Genomic DNA, 20,558 nt, shown 5'->3' on the forward strand with positions numbered 1-20,558 from the left:
GATTTAGTGCTACAAGCTCTAGGGGCTAAAGTGGGGCTCCCAGCACTGGTAAAAAGAAGTTGAAAAAAACTTTCGCTAACTGCTGCCTGGAGTTCTCTGTGGCCCATTAAAGAAGCTTCTGTCCCTAGGGAGGCATCATGATCAAGAAATGAACCAAACCTCACATTGGCTTAGTGATTGAGTCTGAGATAACCCCTGTATTGCTGTAGGGCAGGAAACCCGAAACTAGGACTGGATAAGGAAGGATGAGCACAGAAGGAAGGAGAAAGATAATACTGTCTCAAAATGAGGCTGTACATAAAAATTCTAAAGCAAATGCTAAGAAGGCAGCTAAAAAACAGGTATTGGAATATAAATTTATTTCAAATAAAATTAAAATAATAGAGTTATCTGGAAACAACTTTAAAATATGTATCTTTAGTAAGATAAATGAAGTAATCTTCTTATGAACATAAAATTATAGAGAAGAAACAGGCCAAAACAAAACAAAATTAGACTAGGTAGATATGAAAAAGAAACAGATGGAAATGCTGGAAATGAAAAAAAGAATTATACAAAATTGTAAATCAAAATGAAATTCAGACTAGTCCCAGTTCAAGGGAAAATTAGGTAATTCGAAGAGAAGACTGAGTAATCCCACTCAAAACACAGAGATTCAGAAAAAAAATATTTTTTTGAGTAAGAAATATGGAGGATAGATTGAAAACTTTCAGCACACATCTGATAAGAGTTTTTAGGTAGCTTCATGAATGTTTTAGAATCTTAAAACTTCGATCAGTGTTAGTTCAACTGATGGCTGCAGTGAAGGACCACACAGAAGAGGAGGTGAATTAAATTTTTAGCAGATTTGGATTAGAATTTGAACAGTTTGAAAAAGATTGAGTTGAGACAAAATGTTATTTAGAATGTTTGAGAACTGATACTGGTGAGACTTTCACAGACATAGAAGAAATTGACAAGGACAAGTGGGGAGAAAAACTTAGGCTTTGAGGTAGCTATCAGTGGAAACTAGTTTTGATATCATTTGCTTTTCCGAGGGCTAGGGGCTGGAGTGTAAGTTGTTGTTTGGCAGCTTCTTTTGAAACGGTTGGTCAATATTTCTATAATGGGAATTAGCTTTTGTATTTTTCTCTTAAAATTTCAAACATACCCTTAATTAAGTGCAGTTTTAAGTTATTTCCTTGTGTGAGCAAGATTGACTTGGTTTCAAAAATTAACTTTGGAAGCCTAAGAAGAATGAATTTGTATAGCCTTTAACTTAAAATAACATTCATTCAAAACATGGTCTTAGTTCCCAGGAGAGATTTTCAGCAAGAGTGAAAAATTGGATAGGAGGATTCCTTAGAGCCAAACAGGCAACTGGTATATTTTAGTACACTACTAATACTAAATTTTAAGACTTAGTATAAAGTCAAGTCTTGAATCCTACCCATGGAGTACCAGTTATTAACATAACAACAGCAGACTTAAAAAATGTCCTATCTGTAAGATGGTCTGTAATGTAGGACAAATGAAGAGTTAGTAAGGCTCTAGTTAGGATCCATAACTCTATAGTACTGAGACAAAAAAGTGTAAGTTCTTAAGCTTTTGCAGATGTTTATTTTCTGCTATGTTTTTAGTTATATATCATATAATAACATGCATTGACTGCTAAGTTAATATTTCAAAAGATCTGTTTTTTAAAGTTTTTATTTTAAAATAATCATAGAGTCACAGCAAGCTACAAAAAATTTTTTTTAGGGAAACCCTGTGTACCCTTACCCAGTTTCTCTCAAAGGTAACATCTTGTAAAACTATAATACACTATCAAAACAAGGAAATTGACATTGGTAAACTGTGTGCACCACAGAGCTTATTCAGATTTCACCAGTTTTACATGTATTCATTGCATGTGTGTGTGGGGGCGGGGGAGGGGGGGTTGGTTCTGTGCATTTGATCATGTGTATATTTGTGTAACCTCCACTGTCAAAAAAAAGTCCATTTTAATTATAACCTCTTATACATCTAATTCATGATCGTTAATATTTTGGTGTCTAGTGTACAGTTTCTGAAAGAAAACTGAAGCACAGAAGAGAATCAGAAGAACTAGTATAATAGAATTTATCCCTAAAATTTAAAAATTCCAGTTTCAAAAGTTTCTTATGTATACATTGGAGAAAACTATTCTTGTATATAAGTACAGATAAGTGATTAAAGTTTTATATGTTTTACCCTCAAATTTCCATGCTATCTTTTTGAATGTATAAAAATGAATGCTTCAATATTTATGCTATACTAAGGCTTTGTGTTCTTTACCATGTATTGTTCTTAGCAATAATCGCGCCTTGGATAAACCTCATTGACTACAGTACTGCCACTGCGATACTGCCACTGCGCAAAAGCTTGTATTCTTATTGTCGTAGACATACCAAATTGCCATACATGCTGTGTGCTGTGGTGCCTGTTGCATATATCATTTATACGCCAATGAGCAAGTTGTTTAAAGTTGGGCTTTAAGATCCTAAGCAGCTCAACTCATCTCCATTCCTGGTCTTTCCCAGCAACTTATTATTTGGGGGGTGGAATGAAGGTGGTGGTGGTGGTGGTGGTGGTACGAGGCCATTATAGTGTTGTGCATGCATGTGGTTGCAACATGCCCTTATGATTTGTTTTTCATCATTTGTTTTATTTTTATACCTCTGCTTGTTACACTGAATGAGACAGCTACTAGCCGGGATGATAGCAGAGCCCGCTTTTCTCTCTGAATATACTATCTTTGCTTTGGATTCCTCCAAACAGCCTAAAACACAGACTGACAGTGTGGTGAGTCCTTCCACCGCTTTCTGCATTCCCTTTGTGGGGAAGCAAAGTAATTTGGTAATTCTAGAAGCAGATCCTATGTCGCTTGTCACTTACCATCTCTCAAGCATCTTCAGTGCCCTGTTGCTAACCCTGCTCTAAAAAAATCAAGAGTAAAACGCTAAATTCTGATGGCTGGTGTGTTTTCTGGTAGCTTTTTAACAGCAACAAAATAACACCATTTTCATTAATGTAGTGAAGACTGCCTTTACTTGGTCTAAACTCTAAGTTTTCTCCTAGGGGAATGTTTGCTCTTTGACTAAAAAAAGGTATGCATTACTAGACATCTGTTCTATTCGTAGGTGGCCAAGAATTTTTTGAGATGCGACTCACATTTTTAGGAAAAAATGCATTGTATCTAAATCCATAGTTAAATAACTCAAAGTAGATAGATGGATTCTACTGTAATAAGTAATAGCATCTTATTTGGGGGAGTATCAGTTTTCTGTATTAAACAGCTGAAAGGAAATAATCATTACATTATTTTTCAACTGACTGAATTCATACAATTTCGAATCTTGTATATAATTTCACTTTGGAAAATTGGTCTTTTTTCCTAAAGTATCTAAGTACTTAATTTAACAAATTAAAACTTAGAGATGTTTGATTGTCCAATCAAGATAGTTTTTTGGTGCTAGACTGGACACTGAACTGGGATTGAGGTGTTTTTAAACAACGAGAATTGGTTTAACTTACTAAGAAGCTGATGATGAAATTAGAACATTTCTGTATTCAGTCCATGTCGCCAGTAAAGACTTGGTCTGTATATGGCCAGTAGCAATCCTAAATTACATTGTAAACTTGATTTTAGAAAAAAAGCAGCTCACAGTTCTAGTGATGCCTTAGCTTGGCTCTCAGGAAAAATGTTCCTTGATTCTGCGTACCAGTAACACTTCACTATTTTCAAAACTGGTTTGAGAGAGAATAGGAGTCCTAGTTAAAGATAACTTACCAATTTACTTAAAAACATAAAATGATATTACTTTACACTTCATGTAGTAGTAATAGAAACTTAAGAAGAGGAGCTTTTCCTAGGCCCACTTCTGTAAGTACATACAAGTAATTTGTATTGAGCCCTGTCCTATTGTGAAAAATGCTAGTAATTTTTAAATGGAGGCTTTGGAACTATTTTAAAGTAATTGAAGTAGACTAAAAATCTTCATTATATTATTTAAATTTAGTTTTGTTCAGATGAAAACGTATTTTCCACATGATAAAGAGAAACCATAGCATAACCTATAGTAAAATAAAAATGTAGTGAGGGCCTAAATCATTACAAGTTCACCAACTGCTGACTTTTCAATTTTTCTTTTTTTTAAAATGCTTTTTACCCCAAATTCTAAAAATTTCTGTATCCCTCATGCTCAACCATCAATAAATAGTTGTTAAAAGATTGAACAAAACATAATTTAAGACAAATTTGACGGGGAACCTGTGTGTGCTTTTAAATTAAATGCACTTTAAAGAATTTTCCTGTTACCTAAGAACTGCCTTCAAGAGAAAGTATTGGTGACTGTTGAGTATTGACATGTATTGAGCTAGAGCTAATTCTTTAGGCTTCTGTCTGAAAAGGTCTTCAGAATGTCTCCTTACAGTGACGGAAGTAACTGCATATGGATTTAAACAAGCATTTACTGAGCCTCTGCTACAGTCATCAAAATGTTAGGTCCTGGGGACCAAGATGAAAATGCAAGGTTTCTGCCCTCCCAGAGTTTGTAGGTTAATATGGAGATAAATATATCAACATATACTTACAGTAAAAGGAATTAAGGCTTCATAGAAGAAAATACAGGTATAGGGAATGTGTTATCCCTTCAGGCAAGTCATAAGAAGCTTCACAAAAGAAGAGGCATTTGAAAGTTGAAAGATGAGCAAGAGTTTGTTGGGCAGAAATGGAGAAGTCATTACAAGTAGTGACAGAATCTATAATTTTGCTTCTAGACATTCCTGATTTAAATTTATAGGGTAACATAGACCAATACTTCCCTTAGCTGTCCTGCATCTATTTCACATAACATATAAATTTAGATATATATATAAGGAGAGAGAGTTTTTAAATGTTATGCTATATTTGATTGGGTGATATTTCAAATTGTGGAATAGTTTTTTGTACAGACTACAATCACGTGTGAAGTAATTTATTAGAATATGAACTCTTTACACTCTTCCTCCTAACCTAAATGTTTTATGGAGCCCTTTCTTTTCTCCATAATTTAATGATTACTTTTCAGTATATTGACTAGTTGAGATACTCTATAAAATGTTTTGTTTATTTTATAATGTGTAGTATATTTTTAGGATTGGAAAACATTAATTATGGTGTTACACAAATATATGCCATGTATGCAACTTCTAATTCTTTAAAATGGCAGAGAACAGGAAGGTAAAAGTTATTTCCTATGTTCCTCCAACCTTTCTCCCCTATGTAAGTTTAAGGGAATTTCTTGGAGTGATAAAATTTGATAATTTTTATATTAGAGGGAGAATGTATTTAAATTTTTATTAGAGAAAAATTCAAACACATTACAAAAGTGGAAATAGTAATAATAGTAGTATAAGAATTCTCCCCTCTCCCCCAATATCCATTACTGAGTGTCAACAATGAATAGCTCATGGCTGTCTTATCACCATCCCTTTACATTTCTCTAACTATACCACCACCCTCCCCTTACATGCAGCTGCTGCCGCCCCCAACCCCTGTTGCATTATTTGAAGCAAAATTTCAGAAATTTTATCTAAATATTTTGGTATGTATTTCTGAAAGATAAATATATAACTATAATACATTTACCATACCTAAAAATTAATAATTTCTTAGTATCATATACCTAATGAGAGTTCAAAAATTTGAGAACACTTTTTTGCAAAGCTGAGTGCCTTCTCCACTTTTTTTTTTTTAGAATAAGAAGATCAGGTATTTGACTCTTCTTGATCAGCTGTAGAGTTGTAGGGGAAATGTACTATTTAAAGACCAAGTTATTGAAACATAGTGGCTAGTATTTGGTCTAATGCTTTTGTTTAAAATGTGGAAGTTATTTTATCGTGAGCTACTTCTGAAGCTCTAATTTTAGTTAAGACACTGAGTGTATTATGAATGCATTATAGAATTTTACATCTCAAATAAGCTCATTCATTATCACAAAACCTAGGCCAGTCTGATGTAATCATTAGAATGTTGCTTAACTTGGAGCATTTATCATGCCAACAGAACAAAACAAAAACCTTTCCCATGTGGAAGAAGATACTTTTAATTCTAAGTTCTTCTGAAAGTTGTCATAACAATGTCATTTATACTGCTGGCTTCAAATGAATAAAGCATTTCTATTATTACTAAGATATTTTTATAGTTTAGCCCAAATAACTTTAATTTGAATATTCTTTTATTGTAGGGAACAGCTAACATTACTTATTTTTCTGGATAGTTTTCTATCTGAATGAGTTTTGCTATTTGAATCCCTGATATTAATTTTGTGGTGGTGGGAAAAATCTGGGGACATTATAATAGGAAGAAGTATGTGATTAGCCTGAAATAAACTTTGCTACATACTAATCTTTGCTATTTAGTTACATATATTACAGCAAAATAAATTTTCTAAAATACTTAACCAGACTTGTTTTGCCTTGCATGAAAACATTCTAATAAATGAACAATTACTAATTTTGTTTAATAGATAAATATACCTCAGGTCTTGGTACTTGACCTTCGTTCTTAACAGTTTTATAACTAGTTTTTTGTTCCTTTTCTTTACAATGTTTCTTTCTTTTTCTTAGAATGCATCTATCCAAGCCACGAAATCTCCTGACAGTGTTAATGGAAGTGAACCAATGACTCCTCAGGTGTGTTATTTAATTTTAAAAAGAGCAAGTCATTTTAGTGTTGGTCAATCTATATTATTAGCATTTGACTTTACAATGAAACTGATGTCCAAACATTTGGTACAATATGCATGGCACATCCAGGTTTGTTGGTGGTTTCTTGGTAAAGTTTTAAATGAAAGTGGTTTTTATAGATACATCAGTCATGTAAGATTCCATGATTATTCATTTAAAGAATTATTGGCAGAAAAGAGAAAACTTTTGGAAAACGAGGAATCTGACTTTATAGTAGTGTAAAAAAAATAGAAGAAATATTGAAGGACATATTGAGTATGAGTTACATAATCTGGAAGAGGAATAAAAAGGAGATGGGATTTCTTTTAAAGTTTGCTTTTAAATGCACTAAAGCAAAGTATTTTACTACTAGAGAATTTAGGTTATCTTTGATTTTTAAAATTATTTGGAGATTGGGGTTAATTCTTTTGACTCCTTCCAAAAAAAAAAAAATCATTAAAAATACTGTAATGATAGCAATGACTGAAATGAACGTTTGTTTACTTTGGCTTTAGTAATGATTATTCTCATTAACCTGGCTTTCTGAGTGGTCTCTAATGTGGGGCAATACCATTTCTAATTCTGTGAACCTGGAACATGAATGTAGACAGCTTATGAGCTAAGTGATTTATGAACTAAATTATGTAAACTGTTCACTCTAAAGTATTGTCTAGCAGATGTATAAATTACAGCTCCCCAAACTCCATGCAAAGATGACCTATGAGCTGAGATCTGTATTTCTTTCAGGGAGGCCCATCAGTCTCTCGTCATAGTCTGGGTCCCTGGGCCTATTAACTCTGGCTTTGAGCAGCATCCCCAATTAATTCCAAGTCCTCTACAAATACGTCATTTTCTATAAATGCTATGAGCTAAGCGTAAAATATTGAGAAGCACCAGTATAAATGGAACTGGACAGATCCAGTGATCTTTAAGGAATATTGTTAAAGAATGTTACTTAGAATGCTTATTTTCTTCTTTTATAGAAAAATCCAAAAAGACTAAATACAGTTATGAATGCAAAAACTAGAATGAACAATAGCCAGCTTTATAACAAATTCAGGAGAGGTTTAAGTTTTAATTAAGGCGAATAATGAACATGATATTCAGGAAGTCAGCTCACTAAAGGCTTTGAACTTTCTTTAAAAAAAAAAAAAAGCAACAGATATTTTCCTAAAAAATAAGATAGTATTTACTGAGTGTTTACTCTGTATCAGGTATTGTTAAGCATTTTATATATATGATCTCATTTAATTCTCATAACAAGAAGATGTCTTCACTCAGAGTCTGTTTACTTTTAAACAGATTTCTGACAAATTGGTTGTTGATTGTTAGCAAATTAGAAACCATGTATATCTATGGGGAGAGTAGAGTGTTTACCATGGTTGGGCATCTTGACAGCAGTAGGAAATCAGAATTGACACCAAGGGAGAAGAGATGGTAAAAAGCAAGCTTGGAAGTTCGTAAAGCATAGCAGCCTGTGGCCCCCTTATTACCAGGTATAACATCCTGTGTAAGTCAGTAGTTTTGGCGTACACTATATGATTGTGGCAGAGATGTCATTAAAAAAGATTACTTACTGTCCTTATATAAGAAGGCATAAAAGTGTATATCTATTTTAGAAAATTTTCTGTTAGATACAGTTACTTTTAAGTTGCTTAATGCAGTTCATAATATTCAGTTAATCAAGGCGATTCTTCATCTCTAAAAGAATTAGAGAGTTGACCTTTTACTTCTAACAGACTAAAAAACTCAGATATTTGAAAGTAGTATATGCCACCACATAGTAGAGAAAAATGTTTTTCAAAGCAGTAGGTAATATTTGAGCATTTATCTTTATCTGAAAAGCTGTAAAATAGTTTTAATGAATCATAGTGTTAGTATTTTAGCAACTTAGGAGGAATTTGTATTACTCTTATTGTATAGATGAGTATCAGACGTGAAATCTTAAATTATTTGCCCAAGGACCAGCGGCTAGTTACTGATAGTATTGTGAATTATCATAGACATTAAACGCCACTCTATCTGATAGTTTTTTGCCATGTATGGCTTCATTTGAATTTATATGCTATTATAGCAAAATGAGGACTGAATTTATTAAATTCAATAGAGCAAAACACAGGGATTTACATGATTGTTCTCATGCTTTTTTTAATTATGGGGAGAATTCTCATTTTGAAAATCATTTTATGAATTTTAAAATTTAAATTGTATTAAAGTTGAATTTTGAATTTTTTGTTGCTTTTTTGAATACTGCTTTTTTCTTTTACTTTCAACAGTTTATTGTGAAAATTTCCTAACATATAGAAAATTTGAAACTTCAAAGTGAACAGCTGTATACCTACTGCCTAGATTCTATCATTGTTACTTTATTATATTTGCTTAATAACAGGTCTGTCCATCTATACATTCCTCTATTTGTCCCTTAATTCTTCTTGCTTTTTTAAGAGGTGGAATTCTTTTAATTTATTAATTAAATTTAAGTATAGTTGGTATACAATATTTTGTTAGTTTCAGGTATACAATATAGTGATTCAACATTTATATACTACAGTGCGATCACCACACTAAGTCTAGTAATCATCTGTTGCTGTGAAAATTTATCACAATATATTTTTTAGCAAAAGAAAATAACCAAATTTAATACATACATATACATGAGAGCCCCAGAAACATGAGAGAGAGAGAGAGACCCCACATGCATGAGAGGTTCAGAGATAGAAAGAGAACAAAGGTATATAAGACACCTTGAGCTAGGGATGAGGTAAGGTGCTTTGAGGGCTTCAAGGGCTCATTGCAGGATGATAGGAAAAGCTGATGCTTTCTTGGTAAATGAAAGTTTGTCCTGTCCTATCTGGATAGGTCAAAAGGGATGATAATTGCTTATTATGGGCAAAGCCCCTAATTCAAGTTTTTCTAGGTAGTTCAGGGAGGGGCAGAATTTCTCTTGAGCCTATGGCTAAAGTTGCCTTTAGCTCAAAACAACCTGCATACCACAGAGGCACATCTTGGGATGACTCATTCTGAGCGTCCACAGTTCCCTTCTCTGAAAGTTCCCTGGAAGTATCACATTTCAAAAGTTGGGTTGGTAGATTGTTCTATATAGTTCATTAAACCAGTCTCAATCTTGAGTTCAGTTCAGTTCAGTCGAACAGCTGTATACAATATTATTGACTATGTTTCCCATCACCTTTTTTACCCAACTCCTTAACTCCCCCCACCCCCACCCCCACCCTTCAGACTGATGATAGTCTGATAGGGGTAGATGTGTAGGTAAGAGATTTGAGGCAAGGGAACAGAAGGCTGCTGCAGATATCCAACTGATAGAGGATAAAGATCTGAATAAATAAGAACACTGGGAAATAAAAAGGAAGGATTGAAAACAAGGTAAAATGGGGGAGACAGGAAGGAGTTAAAAGTAACTCTTATGTGTTCATTTATTTTTACTTATACATTTCTCCTCTTTAACCCTCATTAGCTTTTTTTTTTTTAAGTGAATTATAAATCAGTAAATATCTTTGGTACTAAAAACCTGACAACAGTTGGTACCAGTGGGAGTTTAGTTTTTCACTCCCAGAGGGTTTGGAGGTAAACAGTCACTAAGGACCCTTCTCCCTGTAGCTTCTCGTCCCCTGACTCCCCTTACTTTTCCTGTCCTTACCATTGCCTTTCATCCTCATAATCACAAATTGGCTTCCAGGAATTGCATCTCCATTCCAGACAGGAAGGAAAACTGAAGACAAGAACAAAAGGCATATTTCTTTTTATCAGGAAAATAATATCTCTCCTAGAAGATTCCATCCTGTAGATTTCCACTTATCGTATAGTACACATTATTGGCTGAACTGCACCTGGCCCACCCCAGTCTGAGAAAAGCTAATTAAAAAACCCTTTAATTGAAATGTATTGTATATCAAAATATAGTACACATAGAGAAAAGTATGATATCGTTATTATACAGTTTCTGAATTTTCACAAACCAAATACACTTTTATAACCAGCACCCAAAATCAAGAAACAAATTGCCAGTACCCCAGAAGCCCTGTGCTCCCTTCCACTCTCTCCTCTCACCCTCAAAGGTAATGACTATCGTGACTCCTAACACTGTAGGTTAATTTTACCTGTTTTTGAAATTTATTTAAGTGGAATCAAAAGTATGTACTCTTTTGTGTCTGGCTTCTTTAGCTCAATAGTTTGTGAAATTCCTTATATTCTAGCATGGGGTTATAAATCATACATTTTCATTGCTGTCTAGTATTTCATTGGTGAATAGACTCGTTTATCCACTATCGATATGCATCAACAGTAGTTTTAAGTTCAGGACTATTTTGAAAAATGCTGCAATTAACTTTCTAGTTCATATCTTTTGTTCAACATATTTACACATTTGTATTGGGTAAATACTTAATAGTGAAATTGCTGGTTCAGAGAGTGTACATGTATTTAGTTTTAGTAAATACTAAAGAATAGTTTTCCAAAATGGATTGCTCACATCTTCACCAATACTTGGTATTTTCTGTAGTTTTAATTTTAGTCATTCTGGTGGATGAGCAGTAGTATCTCATTATGGCTTTAATTTGTATTTGGGAAAGTGAGTGTTTTTACCTGGATATATTGTTACCCTGAATAAAACGTGTCTGGTGGAAAGGTAGAAGTGAAGATTGGCTATCAGGTGATATCTAGTATTTGCTCTTTACCTTGAGCCAGTCATGGTTATAAGTACTTCACATGTATTACTTTATTACTCCTCACAGCTACCCTATGAGTTGAGTACTATTGTTTTCTCCATTTTACAAATGAAGAAACAGAGGCACAGAGAGGTTAAGTAACTTGCCCAACGTCATATTGCCAGTAAAAGGTAGAACTAAGACTTAAGCCTAAGAAGTCTGGCTTTTAACTTGTGTTCTTGGCTACTGCATCATATAACCAGAAGAATCTGCCAAATAAGCTTGTGAAGGACATTCTTATTAGTAAGTTTGTCTTTTGTTTTAACTTCTTTCTCAATGATAATTATTAACATTTATTGAGTATTTGCTACATTTTAAGCATTTGGCTTGTATTAACTTATTCGGTCCTTGTAATACCCATATGAGTATTATCAATATTATAATTTTTTTTTATTCCCGTTTTACAGAAGGGGAAACAAAACTAGTGAGGATAAGTAACATAGTGGTGAAGACAAGATTTGAATCTAGGTGGCCTTATTGGACAGCCCATGGGCTGAATCACTACACTCAAACATGTTACTCCCAACCATAGTAGATATGGCAGATATTAAGTTTGTCAGCTTCTGCAAATACATGTCTTTGATATTGTTTATTAGCTTCTTACTGACCCTTAAATAACATCTACTTTTGGTATTATTCAAACTTGCTTCACTTGTTTGACCTAGAGCGGTATACAAGATTAGATGAACTGAAAGGTGCTTTTTGCTTGGGTCAGGAGTAGAACATGAGGGTCCCTCCTTTCCCTTAAGACCATCTCCATCTCACCAATATAAAGATAAACCTTGCACATTATAAAAAAAAAAACTAGGAAGTATAAGAAAGTATAAAAATAAAAATCACCTAAAATCTCACCATTCAGAACCACTCATTGCTAACTTTCTGTGTTTGTCTTTAATGACCTGATTCTAAGGGTATTTGTGTAAACATACATATAAATTAAAAAGTATGTGTAATTACTTTAAATCAAAATGAGTTAATGTACATACTGTTTTATAACTTAAAAATTTTCCATTTAATAGTACCTCTTGAACCTCCTTCCATATATTGTAATTTATATAATGTATCCTCTAGTGGTGAACATTTGGGTTGTTTCCAGTTTTTATTGTTATAAACAACATGTACAAATCCCTGTGCCTATGAAGGGGTGGGGCACATTATCCTTTCTTACTCCCACCTTGACAAATACTCTTATTAATCTCTAAAATCCACAAGTAAAGTATTCCTGATTTGGTTTTCACATTGTGTACTAAAGAGAATCTTTATGTTTTCCTTTAATCTTTGCCTACATGTGACTTCAGTCTCCCCTGAGCATTTCATTCTTGGCATCATTGAGATCTTGTAGTGACCTTGCTGCACTAATGAGAGTGAGTTTCTAGGTAACACCCCCTGTTTAATACTGACTACTGTCACCTGAACAAAATAATGCCACTCACAAGTTTGTTGAATTATGTTATATTGCTTTTCATTGTTTTTATTCAAATTAATGTGTTATTATTCAAATTAAGAGAATAGCTCTTGCTTATTACTGTTTCTAACATCAGACTTACTGATCTGTGCAGAAGAACTCTAGCTTAGACTTTTTAACTGCCCTTCATGGTTTTTAATGCTTATTTCTATTCCCAGTAGACAGAATGGTAAGTAGAGCAGTGTTGGATGTCACAAGCCAACTCTGGCCGCCATTCTCTTATTGAACAAAATGGACTCGCTACACATTACCGTCCCCCTGCCCTCCTCATACTCCTCTTTTGTTGAAAAGAATGATCAAGAGTCAATGTTTCCATAAAGACTTCAGATAAAATCTACTTGATTTTAGCCACAAATCAAATATATACCCCATTTTAGACACTGGCTATGTACCAGTGATACAGATGGTCACTGCCTCCAGAAATCTTACTGTTTAGTGGACAGATCCTCACAGCACACCTGTGAGGTCAGCTGGGAAAATATGACTTCTTTCTTTTTTATAGATGTGAAACTGAAAGGAAGTGACTTAGTGGAGGTCATTCCACTGCTCGGTGACAAACCTGGGACCCACATCCCAGTCCTCTGATTCCAGGTCCAGCACTTTTTTCAGAAATAACCAGGTGTCTCTTGTTGGAATATTAGTTGAATTTGTAGAGCTTTTAATAGATTCTTGCTGGTGATAGGGAATAATAGAAGTCTTAACGTGTATTTTAACCCACATGTTCTGTTGGGTTTCGGTTACAGTCAGGTGACACGCAGTCTTTTGCACAGAAGCTCCAGCTCCGGGTGCCTTCCTTGGAGTCTTTGTTTCGAAGTCCAATAAAGGAATCTCTATTCCGATCTTCTTCTAAAGAGTCTTTGGTACGAACGTCTTCTAGAGAGTCCCTGACTACACTTGACCTGGACTTTTCTGCTGCCACCTTTGATCCACCATCTGATATGGAGAGTGAGGCCGAAGACTCACTAGGGAATTTAGACAGCCTCAACAAAGAACAGTTGATTCATTGGCTGCGAAGAATGGAACAAAGGTTGAATAACTACAAAGGAAAATGTTCTGAGGTAGGAGTAATGGCATTTCTGCCTGAACGAAAATTTCTTTTCCTGGTTCTCTAATTCATATTACTACGTGGCTTTTACTCCTGTGGGTGGCCAAACTGTCAATTCCCTTAACCAGGTATGCTGGTAACTAATAGTGGGTAATCTGTGGCAATATCTGGTTAAAGACTTTCAGCGGTACAGAGGCTCTTTGGCGAGACTCTTAGTAAAATTTTGGAAATTGTTGTTCGTAACCGTCTGGTTGTCACATTCTGCGCTGCTCTGCTTGGACGTCCAGTGCAGAGCTCGTCGTTTCCTTCTCACATACCCACCCTGTCATCCTTCAAGTGCTGTGGTTCCATCGTGACCTCTTGTGCCAAACAGATTCCCATATTTACTGACCCCAATTATGTTTTAAGTAGTCTGATTTTCTGGCACATTATTGTACCTACATTTAAACTTTACCCCAAGAAGTCCTTTTACTGCTGACCCCCTAGGGGATAATGCTCTCTGTTTGGTCTAAGAGAGGAAGGAAGTGTATGTAGTAGGCTCCTTCTCTCTTTTTAGTTCTTCAAGAACATAGCGCCTACCCTTCGGGCTGAATCGTATTGGTTTCCCTCCCCATCCTGTGCAGTTAAAACAATTCTTCCTAAGGAAAATCTTTCTGGAGCAAGTTGCCCATGGCTTTTTTTTTTTTTAAACAATGCCTAACGTTGTATTGTCTTAACACTTTGTAAATCAGCATTGTAGTAAATTTTAATTAATGAGTAATAAATTCAAGGTTAGCCTATAAAGTTAGCCAGAACTTCTATTTCCATTTATAGCTACAGTATGGGTAGTTTACCCTGCAGCTAAAAAGAACAAAAAAACCCCTAGATGAAATATATAGAATATCTTTTTAAAACTATAAAGTACTGACAAAAGAGGAAGGTATTATTAGGCTAAAATCTATTGGCTGTCTGGAACCCGGAGATATAAATAGAGCCCTGTATCTTCATGAGGCACTGTGGAATCACGCAGCCTTTTTCTTTAAAATTTAATTTTTTATTTCTATCAAAGTAAATAATGGTCTTGATTTTTGTTTGTTAAGACTTGTTATTTTCACTAACCCATGGCTTTTAGGTTTAAAACTGGGGCAACAGTATAATTAGTATTTAAGTGTGCAAGACACTATGCATTTTGTATTTATGGTGCCATTTAATTTTGCATCTTCTGTGTGAAGTAGATCTTAATTAGCTCTGTTTTGTGGACTAGGGATTAGAGATTCATAGACTTAATCATAGAGATTAGGTAACTTGCCTAAGGTCACATAGGTAGCATTTGACAGAGTCTGGATTTGATTCTAGATCTTGGTTGTTTCTACTCCTCTGTGCTACCTCAGGTAGAGTTATGCATCTAATTAGGGATGAAAAGAGCCCGTAGTCTTTCTTTACCTTTTCTCACCTATCTGGTCTTAAGGTAATAGAATGGGTCTTAGGCAGAATTTTGTCTTTTATATTTTTAATCTCTGTTGCCAACTTACCTTCCAGTGCTACCTGCCTCTTTACTCAAGATATCAGTAGAGGCATTTGGGGGCACACAGCAGCCTTTCGAGGAAGATGGCAAGGCTCAGAATAGGGGAGTGCTTCCTCCTAAAGCTGCAGCCTGTCTCTTTAGACACCACTAGCACTTCTAAATTAGGGGCCAAATAATTCACGGGAGCCATGTGCTGAGCCTTCAGATGAGTGATGCTATATCATTTATAGATTTTAAAAGATTTGCTAATTCATAATTACATCAAGTTGTGCTAGAGTGGTAAAATATCCTATTTATATTAAGTCACCAAACATTTCTCTAGGACCTAAATAACCAGTTTTTATCTGTTGGTTGTGAGTTCTTTTCCTCACATTTTTACACAGCCAGTCTTAGGTCCTATAACCAGAAGGAACTTTTAGAGAGCAGTTACATGGTCTCTTATACTCCGAACAAAAAGTCACCTTGAGAGTTTGTTAAACCACACATGCTGTCTTTCTATTCTTCCTCCCTCAATTCGCAGTCAGTCAGTTGGGGTGGGGTCCAAGGATTTCTGTTTCTAGTGAGCTCCCTCTAGGTGATGCTGTTGCTGATGGTACTGGTCTGTGACTAAAGTTTGAGAGTAATCTCCTGTTTTTAGGCAAGTTAGCTCTAATCCCCACCTGTGAATTAGGTACTGAAATTTAAATAGGCGTGTACCTAAGGTAAAGTCAAATAGATAGTTAATGTGTAGAGTCAAGTTCTCTTTTTATTTTTTAGAAATATAGTTCCTGTGTTATTTAGTTTTGACTGTACGTGCATCTAATTAGATTGAATTGTCTATGAAAGGATTCTTTTGAGTTATTTTTTGACTTTTATGACAAGATGTTTTAGCAGAGTTTAGAATAATTGCATTTATCTAGGAATGACTAATGTTATTGGTGACTTTTTCTTCATTTTAGCTTGTTACAGCTTATCAGATGCTTCAGAGAGAGAAGAAAAAGCTCCAAGTAAGTGACTTGTTGGCTGTGATATTGATTCATACCTAATTTTAAAATTAAGGTCTTATGGTAATAAAGCTCTAATTCTCACTTATAATAATTCTCCATATAATCAAAGTATTTAACCTTCTTTACCATTATTGGGGATTTGATAAAGAGAGTAAATGAGAGATCCCGGAGATTTTACCTCTAGTAGGGATGGGCTTCCTTGAGTTTTGGATCCCTGCAGTGCTTAAGAGGTTTAGATTTAAGGCATGTTTGTCTCTTCCAAGCATGTTTCTTAGTGTCTCAGTCTGCAGGTTGCATCTCTGTTTTAGTGGTAAAGAGACACAAAACTTTCAAAGCTTTTTCTTCTATTTTTTAAGTACCTGCAGACATCTGTTTTTTATTATTATATCAGAGTCCGAACCCAAGTAGCCTCTCTTTTTATTTCCTGAGGCTGCTGCTTGGAAAGCTCTCCAGTGTGGAGAGAGGAAGCTATTGTAGCTCTTCTAGGTGACCTCCCCCCGACCCTACTGCGTCATCCTGTTCATGGTCAGAAATTTTCCACCAGGTATCACACATCAGAGCTAAGGGGAATTATCTGGTCCAGTTCAAATGGTGCTCTCATTTTGCTGTGTTATTTATAAAGTATAGTATTTTTTTTACAGTAGAAGTTATTTAAAACAGTTTATCATTTTGAGCCATTTAAAACACTAACCAAAAGTTAGTTACATAACCAAGTTATTTGTAAATGAGTTTTGGTAAAATTAGTTAATTTCCTCATGTACATTATTTTGAAATATTTAATCTGCCATAAATATTAATCTGTCAAGTACAACATACATTTTCTGGCTTTGGTATGGAATATAATCAGTTCAGATTGCCACCACCAGTTATTTATTGCCGATTCAGTGTTCTAATTGTCCATAACAAATGTGAAAGTTAGATTATTACAAAGAGTTTTTAGTTTTTTTTGGTATTTTCTTAAACATGAGTTCTATCAAGTGAGTTCTGATTTAATCCATTGTATTATTAATACTCTGTAAGTTCATTCTCAAAAGGTCGTCTTATTCCTAAGTTCTGTGGATACCTTGTGTTTCTATGAATTGTCTACAGATTTCTATTTCTAGGTATATGCGTTCCTACCACTAAGTGGCACTAGACAATTGTGGTTACATAGTCCCTAATATAAAGGATGTTGGAAAAAGATAAAGTTCAGTGATTTATGGTCTTTTCTACATGTGTGTACATGCCCATATCTGCATGCCTAGAAATCTGTTTATTAAATAGACAAACATCCTTTTAATAGATCCAGTGAAATTAAAATTGTAAGTACTGCTAACCCTAATAACAGTGCTGTTCATATTAGCTAACATTTATTCAGCTCTAACTAGGTGCCAGACATTTTGGTATATTTAGTCCTTAAACCTTTCCTGTGAGGAAACAGAGGAAGAGTGACTTGTTCATTGTTGCACAGCTTCTAAGAGGTAGGGAGGAGAACCGGGATCCACTTTCTGGATGTTAGATTGCAGAGCGCGTACTTCTAAATAATGCACTGCAGTTTTTCATCGTTCTCAGTGTTGCATCTGTCTGCATTTAAAAATTTATATATGATGCCAAAAAAAAAAAAAATCTGTGTTCATGGCTTTAGAAAAGAAAAAGCCTTTGGTATTTGTTTTATTCACTTAGAAGGCCCCACAAATAGAGCTAAGTCACACTCCCCTGGGTTGTAAGCAGATTTTGCCTACCTGTATCCCTTGATTTTATTGTTAGTCCACACAAACCAGTGAAGCTTTAGATCACTCCATTTCTTTACCTCTCTGTATTTATAGTGTACAAGAATATACAGTTACTTTATTTGCATAGACCGTAACTTTTTAGGTTTAATTTCCTCACTAGTGTAAAGCACCCATCCCTATTTTATCTCCTCCTCAGGAAACGATGAATCATTTCATCTTTTAATATTACTCTTTTAGCTTCTTGATTTTTATGTATGACTATTAATTTAGCAATCTATATAGCTCTCTTTGCAGTTTTCTCTTGGACATTTTTTTAATATAGAAAAGGACTATTTTGTTTTTAAGTCACAAAAACCTTTAGAACAGACTGGTAATTGACTTAGGTCCACACAGACTACAATGAAATAAATTGCATTTGGAGTTCGATTTAACTTAAAAAATTTATTTTTAAAATTAACGTATAGTAGAATTAATTGATTTTTGTCTGTTTTGCATGTGATTTGTGTAACTACTACCACAACCAGGATGCAGAACAGTTCTGTAACGTCACAATTTAACTTTTAGCAAATTTCCAGTATGGTCATATCTTTAACATTTGCAGTCCTCAGGTTATTTTTGGATAAACGGTTGTAATATTATAGAAATAATTATTTTTTACTTGCTTTGTATTACTATGTCATGCAGTTGTTTAAATCAGCATTTTTTCCTTCTATTTAAAGGGTATATTAAGTCAGAGTCAGGATAAAGCACTTCGGAGAGTTGCGGAATTAAGAGAGGTAAGTTGTAGTGATTAGTATGTTGAAAATAGTAATTAAATCTCTCAGATTTATCAGAACTATTGTATTTGCTGGGATAGTTTCATATGCATTTCATTAGTTATAATAATAGCTAACCAGCCCCGCCTACAAGACCAGGGATCAATTCCTACAGTTTTTATTTCTGTGGTTTTCCTTAGGTATATGTCATTGGTGGAATTAGTGAAATAAAATTGTCTTACTTAGCAATAGACTATCATTTCCCTGCATAAACAGTCAGTAGCAACGTCTAAGGCTATCTATCCTTTTTCTAATTTAAACGACGAAACCAGCATTCTTAGGCATTCTTTCCATATCAGAAAAGAGAAAAGGCCTGCTTTGCTAGCAGGCCCCAGCTAAGCTCTTCTATTCAGTTGTAGGCATTAAGGGACTTAGAAAACTATGAGAGAGAATTGGCTAAAAGGCATCCCCTGCCACGATCTGTAGTAAGAAGTAGGTGTGCTAACTCTTCAAAGAAGGCCCTTTGCAACTCTGCGTCCCCTTTCTGGGAGCTAGTGAAGGGGTTGAAGTGACAGGTAATACAGAACTAATGGATATAGTATCATACAAATCCATAACTTTATTAAGTAACTTTATCTTCTTTTCTTAGGAAATACATATTAGAGCCACAGATTGACAAGTTTTAGTACTAGCTAAGATATATTTTTCAACCATAACCAGTTACATAACCTGGTTCCAGTTACTTAAAGAAAAATTTATCCTGTAATTAATATGTAAATACTAAGTAGGTTAAGTGAGAGTTTTGGGTACTTTTTATTTTGTTCATGAAGAGAAAAATGTCCTTCAACTAAATAATATAACCCATGGTCATGATTACCACTTAATTAAATATTTAAAGTGATATAAGTCATAAAATGTTTTGTTTCTTTGTGATTAAAGTCTGAATAGAAGCTTTGCAAAGTTTCATTAGTACTTTCTTGATTTAGATAGGCCAGATTGAGTATAATTATTTTGCTATACTAAGACATTCAGAAAGTGTTTTTTAGTATTTTATTTCTTCCCCATGTGGTTATGAACATATGCATGAATAGAATCCAAAATCTTTCCTAGTATTTTCTGGAGGACAGACAAAACAGAACATTTGTTCTGTATCAACAAATATTATGTCTTATGTCAATATCTAGCATATTAGTTATTTTTTAATGAATCAGATAAAGAAGCAAAAGTAAAGTAAAAGCATTACCAGTAGATACCCTGTAATGTTTTTTTTTTTTTGCCTGTTTTTGACTCTTATAACATGAACAGATATTAAACAGGAATATCATGCTATGAGAAAGTGGTAATTATGCTATGTAAATTATGAGCTCATCTAAGTAGATAGGACTCTCTTATTCCCTTTTAGGGCCAGTTAAATGGGGAATAAATGAAGACATTGTCTTAGATGTTTCTTCCTTTCTCTGTCCTGCTGTCTGTATAGTGTGTACTTTTTCCAGGCTCACCCAGATGCAATTCATTATAAGCAGTTGCTGTTCTCGGAGCTGATTTTTAGGGAGGGAGGGTTCATTTTTGCAGCTTGAAATCAGCTCTGAACATAATGGATAACATTGGGCTGAGATAAAAAATAGCGCAACAGTTAAAGGTATTTGATACATTCTACTC

At 34.4% G+C, this 20,558-nt stretch overlaps 1 protein-coding gene across 11 annotated transcripts in view; it reads left to right on the forward strand.

The window, feature by feature from the left end:
- GOLGA4 (golgin A4) overlaps positions 1-20,558 on the forward strand; it is a 95,821-nt gene that overhangs the window by 14,911 nt on the left and 60,352 nt on the right. For 6 of the 11 annotated variants that reach the window (XM_023536949.1, XM_023536968.1, XM_023536872.1 and 3 more), the window contains 4 exons: positions 6,610-6,675; positions 13,641-13,955; positions 16,385-16,432; positions 18,864-18,920. In XM_023536949.1, coding sequence (XP_023392717.1) covers positions 6,610-6,675; positions 13,641-13,955; positions 16,385-16,432; positions 18,864-18,920 — 486 coding nt within the window. Of the gene's footprint in view, positions 1-2,703; positions 2,803-6,609; positions 6,676-13,640; positions 13,956-16,384; positions 16,433-18,863; positions 18,921-20,558 lie in introns of all 11 variants that reach the window. The other 5 variants (XM_023536838.1, XM_023536717.1, XM_023536741.1 and 2 more) reach the window with 1 other exon arrangement.

Source organism: Pteropus vampyrus, unplaced genomic scaffold (assembly GCF_000151845.1).
Source record: "Pteropus vampyrus isolate Shadow unplaced genomic scaffold, Pvam_2.0 Scaffold1, whole genome shotgun sequence".
Taxonomy (NCBI): domain Eukaryota; kingdom Metazoa; phylum Chordata; class Mammalia; order Chiroptera; family Pteropodidae; genus Pteropus; species Pteropus vampyrus.